Source organism: Balaenoptera acutorostrata, chromosome 1 (assembly GCF_949987535.1).
Source record: "Balaenoptera acutorostrata chromosome 1, mBalAcu1.1, whole genome shotgun sequence".
Lineage (NCBI taxonomy): Eukaryota > Metazoa > Chordata > Mammalia > Artiodactyla > Balaenopteridae > Balaenoptera > Balaenoptera acutorostrata.
Window position 1 is genome coordinate 25,797,144 of NC_080064.1, and position 21,333 is coordinate 25,818,476.

At 52.2% G+C, this 21,333-nt stretch overlaps 3 protein-coding genes across 3 annotated transcripts; 1 reads left to right on the forward strand and 2 right to left on the reverse strand.

Moving 5' to 3' along the window:
• Positions 1–420: 420 nt before the first annotated feature.
• Positions 421–5,630, reverse strand: TMEM234 (transmembrane protein 234). Its single transcript, XM_007170605.2, has 5 exons — positions 5,527–5,630; positions 5,087–5,238; positions 4,218–4,284; positions 1,307–1,399; positions 421–1,027 (listed from the first exon to the last, which is right to left on the reverse strand). The coding sequence occupies exons 1-5, from the start codon at positions 5,540–5,542 to the stop codon at positions 933–935; spliced, it is 423 nt and encodes a 140-aa protein (XP_007170667.1). The 5' UTR covers positions 5,543–5,630; the 3' UTR covers positions 421–932.
• Positions 5,577–13,574, forward strand: EIF3I (eukaryotic translation initiation factor 3 subunit I). Its single transcript, XM_007170604.2, has 11 exons — positions 5,577–5,664; positions 5,752–5,844; positions 7,120–7,207; positions 7,506–7,571; positions 8,772–8,921; positions 9,009–9,136; positions 11,805–11,915; positions 12,027–12,116; positions 12,436–12,509; positions 13,027–13,119; positions 13,249–13,574. Exons 1-11 carry the CDS (start codon positions 5,662–5,664, stop codon positions 13,328–13,330), a joined length of 978 nt encoding a protein of 325 aa, XP_007170666.2. The 5' UTR covers positions 5,577–5,661; the 3' UTR covers positions 13,331–13,574.
• Positions 13,575–13,624: 50 nt separating this feature from the next.
• Positions 13,625–19,953, reverse strand: LOC103021106 (myotubularin-related protein 9-like). The gene is made up of 10 exons (XM_007170606.2): positions 19,663–19,953; positions 19,373–19,481; positions 19,054–19,179; positions 18,765–18,938; positions 18,052–18,278; positions 16,485–16,646; positions 16,158–16,299; positions 15,856–16,076; positions 14,019–14,170; positions 13,625–13,937 (listed from the first exon to the last, which is right to left on the reverse strand). Exons 1-10 carry the CDS (start codon positions 19,845–19,847, stop codon positions 13,804–13,806), a joined length of 1,632 nt encoding a protein of 543 aa, XP_007170668.2. The 5' UTR covers positions 19,848–19,953; the 3' UTR covers positions 13,625–13,803.
• Between the last annotated feature and the right edge of the window lie 1,380 nt (positions 19,954–21,333).

Here is a 21,333-nt window from a genome sequence, read left to right on the forward strand (position 1 = left end):
GCCACCATTTATCCTCAGCCTCCAGCGGCCGGTTCTCGAGGAGCCAGGGCCTCCCCTGGACTCACAGGGTGCGCTGCAGCCCCTCAGTCCCTCTTCTGCCCCTAAACCCACAGCCCAGCCTCCTTTCCGCTCCGAGCAGAGCAGCCCAGCCACAGAGGCCATTTCCTTATGAGGTTCTCCGGCCAGAGAGATGAGTAACCAACGGAGCTTCAGGGAAAGAACACAAACTGGGGAGCGGGTCATCCCAATAAAAGAATACTTACTAACCTCCATCTGTTTACTACACATTTATTACAGACTACTGCTCGCCTGGCATTGCTCCATACGTTGGGGTCTGGCAGTGCGGGGGCCCATAGATGTCGATCTGTTTGAGAGGGGCCGGCACCCACCTCACGGGAGGGACAGGCAAGGCTAACAGCAAACTCCTCTCCCTAACGTCTGTTGTTCTTATGCACCTTCCCCTCAGTTCCCTCCTCAGCCAGCCAAGGCTGAGCCCTGGAGCCCTCCTGTTTGCATTTCTGGCTCAAAGACTGTAGCTGGCTCTCTTCTTGCCGCTGGAGTTCTGCGGTCCACCAACCAGCTGCTGGGATAGTCTGGGTCAGGCACAGGAACAGTGGCAGGCCTGGGGGCCTGGGGCCTGACATGACAGCAGAAAGAGTGCTGCTGGGGCAGAAAGGTTGCTGAGGGTGAGGGTGAGTGTGAAGTCTCTTGTGCTAAATCCGAGCAGGTGAACAGCACGTGGAAGTTACAAAACCCTTTCACTTTTGTTCTCTTACTACGATCCATGAGGTAGCTATTATCCCAAGAGATGAGGAAGCTGAGGCTGGGGGGTGGAGGGGGGTGGGAGGGCTAAGTCCGCATGCTCACTGCCTCTACCTCATGGCCCAGGGGCTTCCTGGAGACAGCAGAGCCGGAGGGTGGCCTTGGTCCACTCAAGGCGTAGATGGTTGCCCCTGGGTCTTGGTCACTGAGCTTGTGATGCAGAGTGTAATTCCTGCCACGGTGAGCACCATGCCTGCGAATGCTCCTGGGATAATGGGCAAAAATTGAGAGGTTCTGAGACCAGCCATGCCAGGAGGAGCTGGTGCAGGGCTGACGGAAGGGCTCAGACAGGGTCTGTCCCCAGACTACCCAGGGGAAGGAAACTCTGATGGCCACAAGGAAGCAGTGGAGCTGCAGAGGAAAGGGGCAGGATCGGGGAAGATCCTCTCCTCACCGGGCCAAGGGAGATGGCTCTGGAAAAAACTAACCCAGGGGTGTCAAAGCCCAAGTAGTGGCTCCCCAAACTTGCAGTGGCCAGACTTACGTTTTCCACCAATATCTTCTCCAAGGACCTTCCCAACAATCAGTGTAAAGATGATGGCCAGAGAGTTACTGATGGGCACAGCTAGGGTCAGATCTGAGTGATCAGAATGAAAAGAATCTCTGAGATGCAAAAAAAAAAAATGTCTTTCTAGGCACAAAACACTTTCATTACATCATCAAGACAGTCTTTTAAAAAGGGTATCTCATGACCCCATTTTCCAGATGAAGTCACAGCAAAGCTCAGGATTCAAACTCAGGTCTCCTGACTCTAAATTCAGTGCTCCCTCAGGATTCCAGCATGAAGACCTGAACTACAAGGTCTGGGACCACCTTGGTTTGCTGGTAAGGATGAGATCTTTGCTCTCAAGGAGAACTTCTGAGATCTCAAGGACATCTGGACAGACAAGTACCCAAAACCCAAAGGATGCAGTAGCTATTAACACCAAACACATCTATCAAGTATACATTATGTGCCGGGTGCTTTGTGCACACATCTCATTAATCTTCACAAAAACACTGCAGGAAGAGCATTAGCATCATTCTGCATAAATGAAAGAATCAAAGGCTCAAAGACATCACATAAATTGAGGCAAATTGAGGATTTAAACCAAGGTCTGCCTGACTCCAAAGCCTGTGCCCTTATTGAATCTATTTAGATGGATAAGGACAAACCAAAACTGCAGGTGAAGCACATTTTGTTTCTGTTTCAGCTCAGACTTGGGCCTTACGGAATTACAGAAGAGAAAAAATGTCAGCGATAGGAAGCCAGGTACAGGACAGGCCCCACAAGGCTGGGCCTTAAGTAGAGGTCACCACAGTCCAGGGTCTGTTCCTTAGTTTTTTGTTTTTTTTAAGAACACGTTTTTTTTGTTTTGTTTTGTTTTTTAAATTTATTTATTTATTTATTTTTGGCTGTGTTGGGTCTTCGTTTCTGTGCGAGGGCTTTCTCTAGTTGCGGCAAGCACGGACCTCTCACTATCGCGGCCTCTCTTTGTTGTGGAGCACAGGCTCCAGACGCGCAGGCTCAGTAATTGTGGCTCACGGGCCTAGTTGCTCCACGGCACGTGGGACCTTCCCAGACCGGGGCTCAAACCCGTGTCCCCTGCATTGGCAGGCAGATTTTCAACCACTGCGCCACCAGGGAAGCCTGTTCCTTAGTTTTGAAGCCCCAAGGGACTGACTTGCAAGTAACAAGCTTCAAAAAGACTAATGGAGTTAAGAACACCGTTAACTTAAAATTTATTACACTTAAATTTTGTACACCTAAAGCTTTTTAAGAAGATAGATTTTACGTTAAGTGTTCTTAAACACATACAAAAAAACAAAACAAAAAACGAAATCAGAAGCTGAGTTACTAGTTTACAAGACTCATAACTGCCAGGCAGACCGTGCATGTTGGCTTCTCAGCACACTCCTTCCCAGCCCTCCCAGGCCTCACCTGCTTCAGGTGGCGGAGGAGAGAACTGTGCAGCTCCTCATCCCCTGCGAGGCCCCACCAAGGCTGGCATTAGCCATCCAAGAAACTGACACAACTGCTACCTACTCAGAGCTCCTTCCTTAAGCTTTCACACTTTACATAGAGTGCAGTGGCTGCTGAAGTCTGGTTTGCAACAGTAGATTGGGGAGGGAAGCAGCATGGTACAAGGGAAGAGCAAGGGCACTGGAGTGAGGCTGACCCAGGTTTCCCTATGTCACCTTCGTTAGGTCATTCAAACACTCTGAGCCTGTGCCCTACATGAAAAACCGTGATCGCAAGATAACAACATCACCTTACAACAGGGTTGTAAGATGAAATATGATAACGTGTGTATATCCTTGGCTGAATATATCCTTAATAAATAGAGACCACTGTTCTGATTATTAGAATGGGTGGGCGTTAAAGGATACAGAGTAGGTGGTGAGATAATAGGATCCTAAAATTCCAATTTGCTCAAAACTTGGTAGATGGCTAACTGCAGTCAGCTGACCAGAGGGCTCAGCATTCTGGGCAGCAGGGAGTGCCAGAGGCTTTCAAACTTTCTTTTAAATGAAGTCTTATGAGAAGCCCAAAATGTAGGACAGATGAAAGCGGAGTGACTCTAGTTGAAGCTGATGTGGCAGGTCTGGAGGTCGGCCTATCCGCTCACCCTCCTATGGCCTCTGAGGGGTTTCCCAGGGCTATGTGGGACCCAAACTCCCGTCAAGTCTCTGGGGTGCCTAGGTGAGACTCCAGGAAAGGTGAAATTCTCATAGCAAAGTTCAAGAGCATAAACTTTAGTAATATATGGCTTCAAATCCTTCTGCACGGACATGCAATGGGACTTAAAGAGAGATGCAATAAGTTGCCCAAAGTTCTGTAACTTCATCTCCTAGGTGGAGACAATCATGCCTACTTCATAGGATCGAGATGAGAATTTTTTTAAATGTGTAAAACTGGAACAGTATCTGACACAGTAGAGGGCAGTTAACAACAGTGGGGGAAAGGCAATTTATATTTATTGAGCTCCTCCTGGTACAGTGTGCACCAGGTACTCTGCCAAATGCTTTTCATACACTGAATTTAATGCTCTCAGTGCTATGAAGCCAGTTGTAAAAAATCAAGGTTCAAATAAGGGACTTGCTCAAGGTTAGGCAGGTAGCAAGCAGTGGAAGCAAGGGTGTCAAAGCCAGCCCTTGGCACAGCAAAATGAACCTTCTTTCTTCCTCTGGCACTGCATGAGACTGCCGGGCTTCAAACCAACTCTCGTGCCTGGCAGCATACTCATAACCAGCCCACCATGCCCTACTGCCCAGAGAAGAGGGTGCACCTCAGGAACCAGAGACAGTGGGCTCTCCCTCACTCATGGCAACAAGGTGTTTTAGACACCCTCCCCACAGTGACTCTCTGGGTGGCCTCCACCACTAAGCATAGCAGTTCTAACCCAGAGACCCACCTGTTGATGCCAAGGTGAGGTAGTAGAGAAGGGAGCCACACTGGTTGAGGGAAAAGGGCATCAGGTACTGGAAACAGAAGAAAACTGCAGTCAGTGTGATTGCTTAACTGAGCAGTGCTGCCTTCTTTGAGCTTTGAGATATGCCTTTCCTCGGAGGGAGGGGTAGCTATAAGGGCCTAGGGCCTAAGCCCTCTGAAAAGAACCCTTCCGGGGCAGAGGGAACGTCACTGACTTAATTCCATGCCTTTGCCCTGAATGCCCTCCCCCTCAGCCCTGCTGGTTCCTATCCTCCCCATCCTGCAAGTCCCTGAATGCCAGCGTTACTCTCTCCAAGAAGCCTTCCCCCGGTCCCCTAGCTCCAGCCTCCCTCCTGTGAACTCACGCAGCACTTATCTGTACCTCTCTCAAAGCCCTTAGCCCTAAGAGGCAGTTGTGTCTATGTCTTGTCTTTCCCACTAGCCTAGACTGGCAGCGTTGGGGTCACAGGTACTTCTCCATATCCTGCCTCCCCAGGGCCAATTTGAGCCCTAAGCCCTCCCTCCGGAAAGGTCTGTTGGAGGGATCACCATAATAAAATATTAATAATAGCAGCTCAAAACATCATAGATTTGAGCCCTAATTATGTACTAGGCCCAATGCTAAGTGCTTTATGTGCCTCACCTCACTTAATCCTCACAACTGCCCCATGAGATGGTTACATTATTCCCATTTTACAGATGAGGAAACTGAGGCTCATGGCAGACAAGGGCCTCATCCAAGAGCTTCTAGCGAGTAAGTGGTGGAGCGCAGATTCTGATCCTGACCTGTTTGACTCCAGAGACCAAATTCTTAGCGACTACCCCTGAAAGAGGGGTCATTCACCGACGCACCTCAGTATTCAGGAAGAGGGTCTTCGTCTCCTGCAGCAACTGCCGGGCCCAGGTCCGCTCATGAACCTGCTGCAGGTGCGAGGAGGCCCGCTTCAGCAGCGGCTGTGTGCCACCCCACAGAGCGGCCACCAGCACCAGAGCCAGCACCTGCCCTGGATGGAGATGCGAGTGACGCCCCCCCCCTCCCCCGCCGCCCCACCGCACGGCCCCAGCCCTCCTCCGGCCTCCCATCCCCAGCCCGGCGACCCCACAGCCCTTCTTTGCTCTCCAACGCCCCGGGTGTGATTGGCGGGTAGGACAGACCCCGGGAGGCCGGGGAGGTGGATCCAGGAGCCCAGGTTCGGGGTTGCAGCAGTGGTCGGGGTTAGGTGGTGGAGGTGGAGCAGAAATGAATTCCGGGTGGGAGTCTGGAAGCCCGGGGAGGGGCGGGGCCCGCCTACCCAGGGTCGCCGCCATGGCAACGCCGCTCCTCTCCACTTCCGGGAACGAAGGGGCGGATACCCGTAATCCGGAAGTGGTGCCAAAGCCTCTTCCGGTTCTGCTCGCGTTGAGTTTTTCCTCGCGTCACCGCCGGCATGGTGAGTTCCTCTGAGTTAGAGTTGTTGTCCTGGGCGTCCGGGCCAGGGCCGATTCTGGGCGCTGACACTCCCGTCCTGTTCCCACAGAAGCCGATCCTGCTGCAGGGCCATGAGCGGTCCATTACGCAGATTAAGTACAACCGCGAGGGAGACCTCCTCTTCACGGTGGCCAAGGACCCTGTGAGCGTCGGCCGGAGGGCGGGCCGCCGGGACAGTGCGGAGGGGGCCCAGGAGGGGGCGAGTTCATTCTGCCGGGGCGAAGGGTGGACAGGCCAGTTTTGCCGCGAGAGAGAACCCAAAGAGCGCCCCATTCTGAGAAGTAGGGAGAGACCATCCCGGGATTAGGAGAGCGAGAACATTAAACCTGGAGAGGTGGGAAAGGACTCAGTTGTTGGTAGAAGGAAGGACTAGCTGGGGAGAAGAAAAGCAAGGGACCTTGTGGAAGGGGAAGGGGGACGAGAGTCAGCTTGCTCAGGGAGCGGAGACCATTCTGGGGAAGAACAAAACTATTCTACAAGGATAGGGGAACAGACCACCTGAAGAAAGGGAAAGTTGATCCTTGGGTGGCGAGGGACACAGAGGCCTTAATGAAGATGTCCCTGGTATCATTTCAGTCAGCCCTTTCCTGCCGCTCACTGACTGCAAACAGCCCCTCACAGTACTGCCTTTTGAGGCACCTCCATATGGAGGAAGTTAACTCGAGTGGCTAAAAGTGAGGGCTCTGAAACCAAACAGACCTGATTTGAATCCTGAGTGCTGCATTCACTAGCAGTGTGACTTTGAGCATGTCGTTTAACCTTTATAAACTTAAAGTGTGCCTTTTTACAAAATATGGGTAGTAATAGTGCTTCTTTCTGGGGTTGCCTTTAAGATTAATGAGATTATTCAAGTAAGGAGCTTAGTGTGTGTGAGTGCCTAATTAATGTTAGTCACTTATATTTTAAATTCCTTAGACAGTATTTTATTGGAGCTACCCTTTGAAGAAGGCGTTACTGTCTTGACCATTTTACAGATGGGAAAACTGAAGTTCAGAGGGGAGAAGCACTAATTTTGAGATAATACAGTGAGATAGTAGCAGAGCAGGGATGGGAACCCAGGCTTCCCTACTACCAACTGCTCCCATTTGGACAGAACACCAAAGCTGCTGTTTTCTAGGCTGGCACCCGACTTGACCTTTTATTTTTCTGAGGGTTTAGGAGTCTGGGAAAGGGCCGGTATAGTGGCAAATGGAGACTTTTTGCAAGCCTCCTGACTCCCTTGCTGCTTACCTGCTGGAAGGAGGAGAATCCAGGAGTTGGTCTTTTTACCAGCAACCTGCTGTTTCCCAAGAGATGAGCAGGAGAGGGCAGAATCTGACCTGGGTAGAAGCTGCTGGGGGCTCCTGGGGCAAAATAGGAGGCCATTGCTCTGCCTGAGATGCCTATCATCCTGTCATATTGTCATTGACTCCTCCAGATTGTCAATGTATGGTACTCGGTGAATGGTGAGAGGCTGGGCACCTATATGGGCCATACCGGAGCTGTGTGGTGTGTGGACGCTGACTGTATCCTTGTCTTTGCTCTGAGTCTGTGCTCCCAGGGTCTGCCAGCAATGGAGAGGCCGCTGACTTGGAGTTGGGAGTTTGGGATGCTCATGTGGGTCTAGAGAATGATGCTACCTACCTCCTTGGTCTGTTCATTGGTTGGGGGAGCATTTAGGACAAGCTCCAGTTCTGGATGAGGAGGTTAGGATGAGAGAAGAAGGAAGGCTCTCTGGTGCTGAACAGGGAGGTGATTCAGTTGGCCTTCCAAGAGGACAAGGGCTCAGGTGAACTCTGTCATGCTTCTTAACACCTTCTTCAGGGGACACCAAGCATGTCCTCACCGGCTCAGCTGACAACAGCTGTCGTCTCTGGGACTGTGAAACAGGTAGGCCTGGATCCTTCACTTTTACAGCAAACAGTGAGGACCTACAGGTTTCCCAAGAACCTGTTCACCTTGTTGAGGTGAACAGGTTCTGGGGAAATAGAGATAAATCCAGAGATGGTTCTTAGTCTAGGGAAAAAGAGACAGACAAGAAAATAAAGAAGACAGAGGAGAAAAGAGGCATACAGTGAGACATAAGCCATGTTAGAGGAAGCAAAGAGCACTGTGGAAGGCCAGAGGGGGGCAACTGAATGCCTGGAATGGGGGTGGGAACAGCCTGGGAAGGTTTCCCAAAGTAAATGTCATATGAGCTGGGGCTTGAAGGATGAGAAAGAGGTCATCGCTCTGGAACATGCAGGAATGAAAGCAGGGCGAGCATCATATCCAAGCCATCTGATCTGGCAGGAGTTCCTGCTTCTTGGGGGATGAAATAGACAGCAGTGGGGAAGCTGAGGCAGGCTAGGGCCAGAACAGGCCTTGAATGCAAACTCAGGAGCATGGCTTTGTTCTGTAGGATTCGGCATGCCGTGGAGGTCCCTGAGCAGGGAAGAGCGTGTTTAGCTTTAGCAAGCCCAGATAGCAGTGGGGAGCACTGGAGGAACAGACAGAAGACAGGGGAGCCTATTAAGCTGCTCCATTTAGTAAATATTTACTGGTAATCCAGATCTCTCCCAGGTCTTTGCTGGGCACTGGGGACACACAGAGAAATTAGAGCAGGACTTTGCTGTGGAAGAGTGCATTCTGAGGCAGAGACAGATAGAATGCAGTGCACTGTGAATGCCACAGTGGCAGGTGTCTGAGGAGGGACTGTGGGGAGAAGTTAAAAGACTTGAGCCAAAGCACAGCAGTGAGGAAAAAAGGGGGGGAGGGCACTAGAGTCAGTAGTGCAGGAGAAACAGTGCAACGTGACGATAGGCAAGTGTATTTTTTTGTTTGTTTTGCTTTTTAAAAATATTTATTTATTTATTTGGTTGCACCAGCTCCTTAGTTGCAGCACATGGGCTCCTTAGTTGTGGCATACGAACTCTTAGTTGCAGCATGCATGTGGGATCTAGTTCCCAGACCAGGGATCGAACCCGGGCCCCCTGCATTGGGAGCGTGGAGTCTTATCCACTGTGCCATGAGGGAAGTCCCAATAGGCAAGTGTAGAGAGAGTCCTCCCTGCAGTGGGCAAGGGCTAGCCCACACTCTGCCTGTCTCCAGGGAAGCAGCTGGCCCTACTCAACACCAATTCAGCAGTCCGGACCTGTGGCTTTGACTTCGGGGGCAACATCATCATGTTCTCCACGGACAAGCAGATGGGCTACCAGTGCTTCGTGAGCTTCTTCGATCTGCGGGATCCGAGCCAGATTGGTGAGCCGGTGCTGGGGCTCAGGGCTAGGGTTGAGGTGAAGGGCTCGACTCCAGAGCCCAGGGCCTGACATCTGCTGCCCCACACAGACAGCAACGAGCCCTACATGAAGATCCCTTGCAACGACTCCAAGATCACCAGTGCTGTTTGGGGACCCCTTGGCGAGTGCATCATTGCAGGCCACGAGGGCGGAGAGCTCAACCAGTATAGCGCCAAGGTAAGGGGGTGGGTGAGGCCTAAGCCCATCAGAATGATTCTCTATGAGAGGCAGGATAAGCCCAGTGGTTAAGAGGGCTGGATTCACATACAGATTTCACCCCTTTCTCATTATGTGATCTTGGGCGTATTGCATAACTTCACGGAGCCTATTTATCTGTAAGATGTTTCAAGGATCAGATGACATCAGGTGTTTGAAAAACTTGTCATAGAGTACTCAGGATATGTTACTAATGATCACAATTAAGCATACTCCTGCCACTACTGAGTGCCAGGCCCCCTGCTAGCCTCTGAGGACAAAGAAGTGAATCAGACATGGGCCCTGCCCCGGGGGAGACAGACTGGCAAACAGCTAGCACATGGGTCAGATTGTGAGTTTTGCCACCACAGAGGTCTCAGCCAAGTACAGAAAGTGCCCTCTGTCGCAGAGGAGGTGGCATGTACATTAATCTGTGAAGAATAAATGGAGCTTCAAGCCGGAAGAGAGGGACGTTCCACAGACAAATGGAGCAGCGTTTGCAAAGGCACAGAGTTAAGGGAATAGGCAGATTCTTCAGGAAGAGAGTTTCTTATCATTGGAGTGTGGTATTGGGGGAGGTGGACCAGGACTAGATAGTTTTCGGGTCAGGAGACAAAGGAGTTGTAATTTTCCCTTAGGCAGGAGGGAATCTTCAAATGGTTATGGATGATCAGGTTTTCTCTTTAGAAAACTCTCGCAGGCTAGTTTGGAGAATGGACATAAACTAGGCAGTAGTCATGGGGATGTGGACTACCTGACAGTCAGGAGACATTCAGAGGTGACTGATGAGATGGAGGGTTAGGAAAAGGGTAAAGTCCCGGCTGTCTCAGATTTCAGATGTGGGTGCCTGGGTTTCTGAAGAATACTGGACTATAATACCATAAAGGTTAGTCAGTCACTCAACAAGCACTGACTATGGTCCACTAAAGTACCAGGCCTACCTGCAGGAAGGGAATGGGAGCCAAGGGCAAAGACGTAAATAACGCTTGATGATAGCAAACAGTGAGCTGATCTGTGCCCCCAGGTAGGCCTGACTGCAAAGCTGGTACTTGTTCCCTGAAATGTAAGAGCCAGATACATCCCTACCATGTGTCCAAGTTAATGGAGGAGACAGAAATACATTCTTCCCTCAGAATAGGTGAAAGTAACTCAGGAAAGGAAATGACAGTCTTCTGAGGGTCTCTGTTTGAGGCCCAATGCTTGAGGCCTTTTAGTCATCTAACAAATGTTTACAGAGCACAGGCCAGGTGCCTGTCATTCAAAGTCAAGTAAGACCCAGTCCCAGTATCCTTACAGTGACCCTGAGGGCTTTTTTTTTTTTTTTGGCCACGCCATGCAGCTTGTGGGATCTTAGTTCCCGGACCAGGGATCTGCAGTGAGAATGCCAGTGAAAGGCCGAGTCCTAACCACTGGACCGCCAGGGAATTACCCCTGGGGGCTTTTTAAAAAAATTAATTTATTTTATTTATTTATTTTTGGCTGCGTCGGGTCTTTGTTGCTGTGCATGGGCTTTCTCTAGCTGTGGAGAGTGGGGGCTCCTCTTCGTTGTGGTGCGCGGGCTTCTCATTGCAGTGGCTTCTCTTTGTTGTGGAGCAGAGGCTCTAGGCGCTTGGGCTTCAGTAGTTGTGGCACGTGGGCTCATTAGTTGTGGCTCGCGGGCTCTAGAGCGCAGGCTCAGTAGTTGTGGCACACAAGCTTAGTTGCTCCAGGGCATGTGGGATCTTCCTGGACTAGGGCTCGAACCCGTCACCCCTGCATTGGCAGGCAGATTCTTAGCCACTGGGCCACCAGGGAAGTCCCCCCTCAGGGCTTTTAATAATCTTGTTTTCTAGATAGAGAAATTGAGGCACAGAGAAGTTTTGTTTGTTTGTTTTTGGCCACGCTGCTTGGCTTGCAGGATCTTAGTTCCCTGCCCAGGGCTTGAACCCGGGCCCTTGGCAGTGAAAGCGCAGACTCCTAACCACTGGACTGCCAGGGAACTCCCACAGAGAGGTACTTTTAAGGGCAGGCTCTAAAACTCTGTACTACATAGTCTAGCAGGTTCTTTTAGTGGGAAGGGAAATCAGGAGATGAGACGGCCTTTTGAAAAGACCTAAGAAAAGGATGGACGAGCAGTGGTCCTCATGACCTGTGACCAAGACCCTATGAGGGAAGGAGATGCGAACGGATTCTGCCTCTTACTGATTTTAGGATCTCCAGTCACACCACCTCTCTGAACCTTAGTTTCTTCCTTTTAAAATTTCTGTTAAAATACCTACTTCATAGGATTGTTGTGAGGATTAAAGGAAATAGGTGTTGTTAAGTGCTTAGCACAATGCTTGGCAAATAGTAGCCATTCAATAAATATTTGTTGGAAGGATTAAACGGAAACTTCTCTACTGCTACATGATGATTAATTAATAGGTCTGTAGATTTGTCACCATAAGTGTGTGTTTTCCTAGGTAGGCTAGCAGTGTTTACGAAACTTGCACACTTGGGCACACTTGGGTTGGGCTTGGGAGTGGGAGTAAATGTTGGTTCAGGGGACACTGAGGCAGGCCCAACCCAGACCCCTCCCCTTCATGGGACAAGAAACAGTCCAGAACGCTGGCTGAGCAGCGGGGTAGTGAGGATCGGGTTGGTCAGAGCCTCACTCTTCTTCCTTTTGCAGTCTGGGGAGGTATTGGTGACTGTTAAGGAGCACTCCCGGCAGATCAATGACATCCAGTTATCCAGGGACATGACCATGTTTGTCACTGCATCCAAGGACAACACAGCCAAGGTGAGCCCGGGCAAGGGGTCTGGTGGGGCTGATCCCACCCTCCAGCCTGGCTCTCGATTTCCCCTCAAGAAGGCTCCTTTTACAGATTTCTCCCCTGCCTTCTCTCTCTAGCTCTTTGACTCCACAACCCTTGAACACCAGAAGACTTTCCGGACAGAACGTCCCGTCAACTCAGCTGCCCTCTCTCCCAACTATGACCATGTAAGGGACCCCACCCGAGCTTCTTGCTAAAGCCTCAGAATGTTTCCAGGATCTAGTTGTTTGTCTAGCAATTAAGAAAAGATCTCTGGGGGAAAATGGTGTCAGGCAGAGAGGAGATTCTCAGAGCAGCAACAAGGCTGAATGATTGGGAAGCCCCAGGGGACAGGGTAGGAGGTGGCTGAAAGATGTTTGTTCCTTACCCTTAATATATTCCTAGTCTGATGTGGGAGATAATTAAAGGCTTATGGGGTGGGGGGAAAAAACAGAAAATGGATTTGCCCGCCCTTTGGGCCTGTCTAGAGTTTCTTCTTCCCTTCAGGTGGTGCTGGGCGGTGGTCAGGAAGCAATGGATGTAACCACCACTTCCACCAGGATTGGCAAGTTTGAGGCCAGGTAAAGGGGGAAGGAGCTCTTCCAAACTGAAACTTCATGAAATGTCTTTCATGATGGACACAAACCATATAACTGAAGAGACTTCCCTTAATTCATTGGCTGCTAGGAAGTGCAGCCAGATCTGTGGTCCTCCTGTGACAAGTGTATAATACAGCAGTTAAGGGCATGAACTCTTGGGCTCGCTCTGAAGCTCTACACATCACTGTAGTTCTCTGTGCCCAATTGCCCTTGACTGTATAATGAGGACAATGGTAATATACTTACCTCATAAAACTGTGCAGATTAAATAAATGACTTAATAGTTGTTAAGCTCTTAGAGCACTGCGCAGCACACAGTAAGGAAGACGTTTGGGTCCAATCTTCCCCCCGCTTTGTCTTGTTCTGTTCACATTCATTTCCCCTTTTCCCAGTTTCCCCACTTTACAGTTTGTGTTTGGGGAGTGGTACCTCTTGACATGTTTTGGAAGGAGATGGAAAATGAATGAACTGTCACTTCCCACCCCGCTCTCTCCTCCAGGTTCTTCCACTTGGCCATTGAAGAAGAGTTTGGAAGAGTCAAGGGTCACTTTGGACCTATCAACAGTGTTGCCTTCCATCCTGATGGCAAGAGGTAGGGCCCAGTGAAGGGAGCTGAGCTCAGCCCTGGTCTGCCCGCCTCTGCCCCTTTCCCGTGCCCTGCCCCCTAGGCCTGCCTCCCCCAGGGCAGGCTTCTGACTGGGCCCTGCCTGTCTCTTTCCAGCTACAGCAGCGGCGGCGAAGATGGTTATGTCCGCATCCACTACTTCGACCCGCAGTACTTTGAATTTGAGTTTGAGGCTTAAGAAGCCGGATCTCTGGGAATTCCCTGGCCATCCAGTGATTAGGACTCCGAGCTTCCACTGCAGGGGGCATGGGTTCCATCCCTGGTCGGGGAACTAAGATCCCACATGCCGCACGGCATGGACACACGCACACACACACACACACCACAAAAAGAAGCCGGATCTCCATATGGGCCAGGTTCACAGAAGGCTTTGGACTCTGAGAAATAAATTAGTTTGGAAATAAATGGTTTCTGGTCAGAAATTTCATCAGTTTCATTACTTTCCCTTCTCAGTGATGCCCCAGCAAGCTCATACCAATCATGGATACCTTTATTATTTGGACCTTCTCCCTACACTTTGGACATTTCAAACCTGGAACTTCAGTATTATGGGCTAGGCTGGGTTGCAGGCACTGTCATTCAAGGTCCAACGGTGCTGAGGGGCCTGGAGAAGTTTCAGGAACATCTCAACCACCATCCAAGGACCAGTACTTAGGGTTGGGGCTCAGAGGCTGAATCTGTTGGCTGAGAGCCTTCTGTCTTCTCCTGATCTGTTGCTATTTGCCACACCTTCTCCCATGCTACCTCTGAAGGCTCAGGTGGATGGGTCCAGCGCAGAAACAGGCCTGAGGAAGAGGAGGAGGACAGGTAAGGAAGCTGAGCAGAGGGGAGAACTCCCCCAGGGAGGAGGAGGGAGAGGGGGTCACCTTGCCACAGTTGCAGGCTCTGGGGCTCCACAGAGGGCCAGATGGCCAAGGGATTGGGGGCGTAGAGCGGGTTCCGGAGTTTTCGTTGCTCTTTTGGCTGATTGAGCCCAGACCACAAGGAGTGTGTTCGCGTCCTCACTTCACACAGGCATCTGGAGGGGGTGAGAGAGTGAGCTTCCAGGCTCAGCTATGCCCTCTGGGACTACGCGTGAGGGCCCTGGTTAGTAGGGTGACAGCTCCCCCAGGGCGGTGATAGCCTCTCCCGCAGATGTTACTGCGAGTCAGATCCTGAACTGGGCACTACAATAAAGCAGGAACAAGACCAAGTCCTAGTTCTTAAGGAGTTCTGCTTAGCTTTGCTTTGAAAGGATCAGGGAAGGCTGATTAAGAGTGTGCCATTTGAGCTGGGTCTAGCATCAGAAGTTCACCAGGTGTGCAAAAACATGGAACTACTTAGGAGGGGGAACTGCAGGAGCAAAAGCAAGAAAGTGGGAAAGAGCCCAAGGTGAATATTGATAGGTCTAGACTGATGAGTTAAAAAAAAAAAAAAGATAAAAGTGGAGATAATAAGAGCAGTGAGGAAGCTGTTCCAGTGGTCCACATGGAAAGGAAAGTCTGGATTAGGGTAGTAGGAGGGGCCTTGGACAGGAAAGGACTAAGCTAAGAAATTCTTAGTAGAGGGACTTCCCTGGTGGCACAATGGTTAGGACTCCGTGCTCTCAATGCAGGGGGCCCAGGTTCGATCCCTGGTCAGGGAACTAGATCCCACATACATGCTACAACTAAGGGTTTGCATGCCACAACTAAGGAGCCGGTGAGCCGCAACTAAGACCTGGCACAACCAAATAAATAAATATTTTTAAAAAATTAATTCTTAGAAGGAAAGCTAAATATGAAGGATGGGGGAGAGGGGGGTAAAAATAAGTTTCTAACCTGGATGATAAGCAGAGTTAGTGAAAACAACATGGTGGAGAGGAGGCCACTGGGCAACAAAAGATAACTAAATATGAGCTCTACCTTCTTAGGAGTGAACCCTCCCTCCCCTCATCTCAGTCTGATGAGAGAAAGATGGCTGATGGGAGCTCATTGGCGGCATATGCAACAAGCCAACCAAATAATAAAAATAACTACCACTCGTGTGCCCACTGTGTGCCAGTCACTGTGCTAAGCACTTTCTATGCTTTAACTCAGCTAATCCTCACACATGCCCCCACCTCACCTCTAGGCTATGGTGACTATTATGATCCTTTGCTTGCTACTGATGAAACATATTCAGGGTTGCTTTTGATCACCCAGCAGGTGAGTGGTGAAGCCAGAACTTGAGCCCAAACAATTTGACTCAGCATTCAACCTCTACTCTATTGCTTCACTAGAATCAACCCTGCAAAGTGGTAGAGAGCCCCAGAAACGATTTTGGCAGCAACTTTCCCCTTCAGTCCTTGTTTTTAAGCTAGGAGAGCACTTGTTCTTGGCTATGGACAGAGTGGGGGGTAGGTCTAAAGGATTGGCCATGGACCCATTTATTTCTGGCTTTGCAGAAGTTAGGGGGAAGTGTGAGCTCTGGAGGTAGGAGAGGAGAGGACACTCCGAGTTTTTCTAAGAGAGAAACTCGTTTGAAAGGGAAAGATGTCTTTTTCTGCGCCTTGCGGCTTGCGGGATCTTAGTTCCCCGACCAGGGATCGAACCAGGCCCCAGCAGTGAAAGCGCTGAGTCCTAACCACGGTCCACCAGCAAATTCCCGAAGATGTCTTCTAAGAAAGTAGGCTGCCAATGCAGCAGGTACCCGCCCCTGTCCTGTGCCTGCCCTCTGACCCACCTTGACACCCCCTTAGCTCACCTCTCCTTTTCACTGTTGCAGAGGAAGGTGCCGAAAGAGGAGGCATAGGAGTGATCAAACAGCGCCAACAGCATCCCCTCCCCAAACTCCAGCGACAGCGGGAACTGGCGGCCCAGCTGCCACACGCAGTCCAGGAAGAGGAGAAAGATGGGTGCCTCGTGCTTGGGGCGGGTGTGGGAGAAGGCCGAGTGAGCACAGCGCAGCTGGAAGGGGTGGCCGGCCTGGGAAGGGGGCAGAGCGATGGGCACAAGGAAGTGGGGATTCTGGATGGAGGGCTAGGGCTGGGCTGGGCAGCCACTTACCTGGATCCACTCTCGCTCTATCAGTTCCTGGAATCCAGCCATGGTTCGGCTCAAGGGGTCTAGGATGAGTTGGGCCAGTGAAGTCACTAGCAGGGTGCTGTCCGTGCCTTCGGCCCCATGCACCAGGATGCAGGCCCCTTCCCTGTGGGCCCAGGGCTTATCAACAGTGGCCTGTCCTTCCCTGCCTGGGGTGGCCAGGCCAGGAATAGAAAGGGCCCATTTGAAACCTGTATTTGCTTACTGAGATGTGGTTTTGTGCCCAGACATTGAGAGCCCTGCCCACCCTGCTCTCTTCTCTGTCTTGTAGGGTTGGGGGGCGGGCCTTACCACTCCATGCCCTGGGCTGCTAGGCAGGCTGTGCTTAGCGCCTCCTTCACATGTGACAGCCAGCGGCAGCCATCTAGTCGACTAAGCCAGCGGTCCATGCTCTGCTCCAGGTCCCCACAGGCTTCCACCAGGTGCACGAAGCTCTCCTGCAGGGGCCGCCCCCTGCACAAGTGGGAGTCTGGTCATACCTTCTCCAGCCCAAGCTCTGGTGAGCATAGCCTAGGAACAAATGCTCCAGACCAGTGAGGGAGACATAGAGCCCTCAGAGGAGCCCATCTGACAAGAAGGACACAGGGCCCTTTGGAGAGCCCACCTAATCTGATGGAAATGTCTCCCCAATCTTGAGGATTCCCCAATCTGGTGGAGGAGACCCGAGACCCTTTGGGGAGACCTAGTCTGTTGGGGAAGCATAGCAATGCCTGGGGAGGGGTCACATAGCCCCCTGGAGAAACAGAATGCCCTGGGAAACCCCAATTTGATGAAGGTGTCACAGTACCCTTGATGTACCCTAGTCTGATGGGAGCAACACAGTACCCCCTGGGGAGAACCAGTCTGACAAGCCTCTGAGATTCTGGTATCTGCTCCTACTTCCTAGGAACTGTTCTGCTCTAGATCACCAGTAACCTCCTGCCAGAAAATCTAACTGAGACTTTTTCAGGCTTGTTTAAAAGCCTTCAGTGGCTCCCCACTGCCTTTAGGATAAGCTCTGAGCTCATAATCACGGCATTCAAGACCTTTGCTCTGGCCCCTGTCACACCTTTAGCCTCTCTACCTCCATCTCTCTTTCCCTGCCTCCACCTCACACTCCTCACTCCCACCTCACTGAAATGCTTGCAGTTCCAAAACAACAAGTGACTAGGCTCCTTGCTCCTGCACACCTGCAGTGCCTTCACCTGGAATGTCTTCTCATCCTCTGACTTACTCCTCCTCTCTTTCAGGTCTCAGCTAAAGCATCCTGTTCTCAGGGAAGCTTTCTTAGGATGACCTATTCTAAGAGAGGGGCGCGCCTCTTCTGTGCTGCTACTTATCACACTGAATTCTAATTGCCCATTTACTGCTGATCTTCCAACCGTGTCTGGGCTGGCCACCGTCTCAGCCTCTGTGCTGGGTCAATGTTGGCCGAATCAATGAATAAACAGAGTTTTGTATTCTGGATAGGGGAGTAGTCCACTCTCAAAGCACAAAAGTCCCTCAGGACTTTCTCTTGGTTCTACCAGCACCTGGAGGCAGAGGGAGCAGATAATGACTGTGCGGGTACAGCCCTCAAGGGCAGGGCTGGGACCAGTGCAGTGTGTGTGTGTGTGGGGCGGGGGGGGGGGGGGGGGGTGAGGTTGTTCCTGGAAGAGAAATTTCAGTTCAATGTAAAGAAGTGCTTTTTCTACCCAGGCAGAGTTGGGGTGCCTAGAGAGGAATGAGCTCTGTCAGTGGGGGCATGCCCACCTGGCAGGATGGCTACCAGGAAAGACCTAACAGTCCTGGACGTTCTTAGAAGACAGCCCTCCCCCTGCCCCCATCCATGAAGAGTCCTGCACCAAAGAACCTAGGAGAGGATGGGAAGACCCCTTACCTCTCCAGGGGCCGGTGCAGCCGTTTCCAGCCCGGGTAGGCGGACTTGGCCTCGGTGCCGCCGCCAGTCATGCGGGCCTGTTTGGCGGCCTGGGCCGAGCGCGTGTCCACGATGAAGCCCCGGGACCCCGGGCGAGCCCCCGCCAGCACAGCTTGCAGCAGCTCCTCGTCCTCAGCGCAACGCCGCTTCTGGGGCCCGGTCAGGGGCTGGCTGGAACGTAGCAGCACCTGCGGACAGGGACTCAGCTCGGAAACTGTACCCACCCGGCCCCGGTTCAGGGACTTCGCTCAGGGGATCCCTAGGCCGGGTTTACACACTGGAGCGGGTCTAGAGCTGTCTGGGGCGGGGCGGGGTGGGGGGGGATAGCTCAGGAGCCCTGGGGGCGTCGGACCGGGTCTGGGTGGGTTGTGGCCAGAGGGGGGAGGGACCCGCTGGGTAGAACGTGGGCGGGTCATGGGTTGATAAAAGAGGGACAAGGCTTCAGGGGGCCCAGACCAGCCGGAGATGGGGCCAGAGATTGGCGAGACTCGGAAACCAGGGAGAGGGGCGGGGTCAGAATCGATGAAGGCAGGGTTGAACCGAGTGGGCGGGGCCAGAATAGGGCCGGAGCCCGGGCCGCAGCCCGGCAACCAACAGGCCGGCCAGTGCAGAGAAGAGCCAAGAAGGGACGCAGAGGGTCCTAGCGGCGGGCTCTGGGGAGGGGTGGGGCTCACGGTTCCGCTGGGAGCGTGGTAGTAGCTGAGCACAGGGAAGCGGCCTCCCTGGCGGAAGTGGGCGCTGCGCGCCAGGGCATCGTCGTCCACGGCGCGAGGCACGATCACCGCGCGGGGGTAACTGGGGCACAAGCTGAAGTCCTCGTTCGCCTCGCTCAGCCGCCACGCTCTGGTCTGCGGCACAGGGAGGGGCGAAGACCAGGTTTAGGGCACCCAATGAGTGCCCTGTCCCCGCGCCCCTTCCAGACCCGGCTCTCCCACATCCCCAGGCCCCCACGACCGCGCCGACCTCGCGAGCTACTCGCTTGTAGTAGCGTTCGGGTGGGTGGAAGTGCCAGGATTCGCCCAATCTCAAGCCCTTGGGACGGTAGAAGAACGGAAAGGAGGTGATGACCGATTCCAGGGAGGACAGCGCCTGGGGAACGAAGGCAAGGGATCTGGGAAAGGTCGGAATCCAGCCCTCCGCTCCGCAGCTCCCGCCTCTCCACGCACTCTAGACCACCCTGCATCCCCTTGCCATTAGCTCTGCTCCGGGATAACACTGGATGCTGAGTCCCCTTGTTACGGGATAGAGTAGCTTAAGTGCCCCTGGTGCACCCCTGGCGTACCTCAATGGAGCGGGCGATGTCCAGCGTCGCTTCCACGCCCTCTATGTCCAGCTGCAGCACTCGCAGGTCCTTACAGCGCAGCGTGATGGTGCCGGCGTCACCCGCGACCCTGGGGATGGATAAACTTAGGCTTAATGTCCCCTGACCTCTACCAGAGGGGAGGAGAAAGGAGTTTCTTAGGATTGTACGTTATGCAGGGGGGGCACCAGCTCCAACTGCGCTTGCCCTTCCCCCTCTCCCTGCGGAGCCACGCGCTCCCAGACTACGGGGATGTCCCCGCCACGTCTCACCGCTTCTCGATGGAGTCGACACTACGCAACAGCAGCAGCCACAGGTCTGGAGTCGCCTGGGGTCCTGGCGACAGCAGCAGGTGGTGGCCGGTGACGCAAAGCGTGCCGCGCAGCGGGGGCATCTCCGGGCCCCGCAGGAGCTCGGCTTGGGCCTGGCCCGTACGGATCAGCTCCGAGAACTCCATTCCTCCAGCGGTGGGCCTGGGGCCCGGCAGAAGGACAGACTCTAGGAGCGTCAGGCGGGGTGAGCGCGGGCTCCGAAAGGGACAGGAACTGGCTGGGCAGCTGGCGACGCCGGCAGGACAGCTGTTAAGGAGGCCCCTTGGAGGAAGGGATCGCACAGTTTCACAGGAATTTCCCCCTCCTATTGCCAGCACTTCTTAGCGAAGACCCCGGGGCTAGAACCTGTTAAGGAAACCTCAATTTCATAATCTGTGAAATGGGGAGAATATTCTTGTTAAAGCCCTTTACCTCCTGCCTGGGTCGCAGGAGGCACTCACATTTTTGGTTTTTTTAACTGTGGGGTGCTGGCACTCTCACCGATTAAAAAAAAATAAAGAAAAATACCGTCTCTTCTCCTGTACCCTGGTGGAAGGGGTGGAAAGGGTGGGTGTGAAACTGGGAACTGTCTGCATCCTCCCCTACATCGGAGGCTGGGTGGGGGAAATCCCTTGTTCCACCTTAAATGCAAGCAGCTGTGTAGCAGGCACCCCTCCCCCACCACAGCTGGAAGTCCCTGCCTGAGGGCGCCCTCTATGGGGGCCACTTCTGGTATAGTGCTGCCCTCAGGAGCTCCATCCCTCATCACTCCATCCTTTGCCCAAACATGAATTGCCTGTACACTGAGCTGGGCCCTCCACTGGGCGTTGGGACCCAAGAATGGCTGAGGAAGGTTCTGTTCACAGGGTTTTCAGTCTGGCAAGAGACACACTTAAGCTGGTAAATTACTAGAGTTTAAGTCTATTTGCTGGAGGACCCATCCATCCAAGTATTCTTTTATTTCTTAAACACTGATGCCTACACTGTGTTAAGTGCTGATTACTAAGAAAAATAAGATGTACTCCTGCCTTTAAAGAGCCTTCTGGTCTACTAGGTTCCAGGCTTCTATGTGTGTGCAAAAGCCTTCCATCAAATAATGAAATCATAGGTGCCCCCCCCCATAATATAACATAAAGTTGGAACTGCTCTATGAAAGGAACCAGACATAAAAGAGTATAAATTATAAAATTCCAGTCCAGCAGCATCAGCTGGGATGGGAATTCGTTAGAAATGCAAATTATTGGGCCCTACCCCAAACATACTGAATCTGAAGCTCTGGGAACGGGGCAATCTATTTTAACAAGTTTTCCAGATGATTCTGATCCATGCTAAAGATTGAGAACCACTAGAAAGTATACAAAAAGGCAAAACTAATCTATGCTGTCAAATTAGGGTAGTATTACTGAAACCAAGTCCCCCTAAAACCAAGATTCCTTACTGAGTTTATGATTAATCTCTCTATCCAAAACTTTACTCTCTTTTATGTCCCCTCTGACCTCAATCCTGTGCTAAATGAACACTAATCAACAAGAATCAGGGACTTCCCTGGAGGTCCAGTGGTTAAGACTCTGTGCTTCCAGGTTTCCCTGGTGGCGCAGTGGTTAAGAATCTGCCTGCCAATTCAGGGGACAC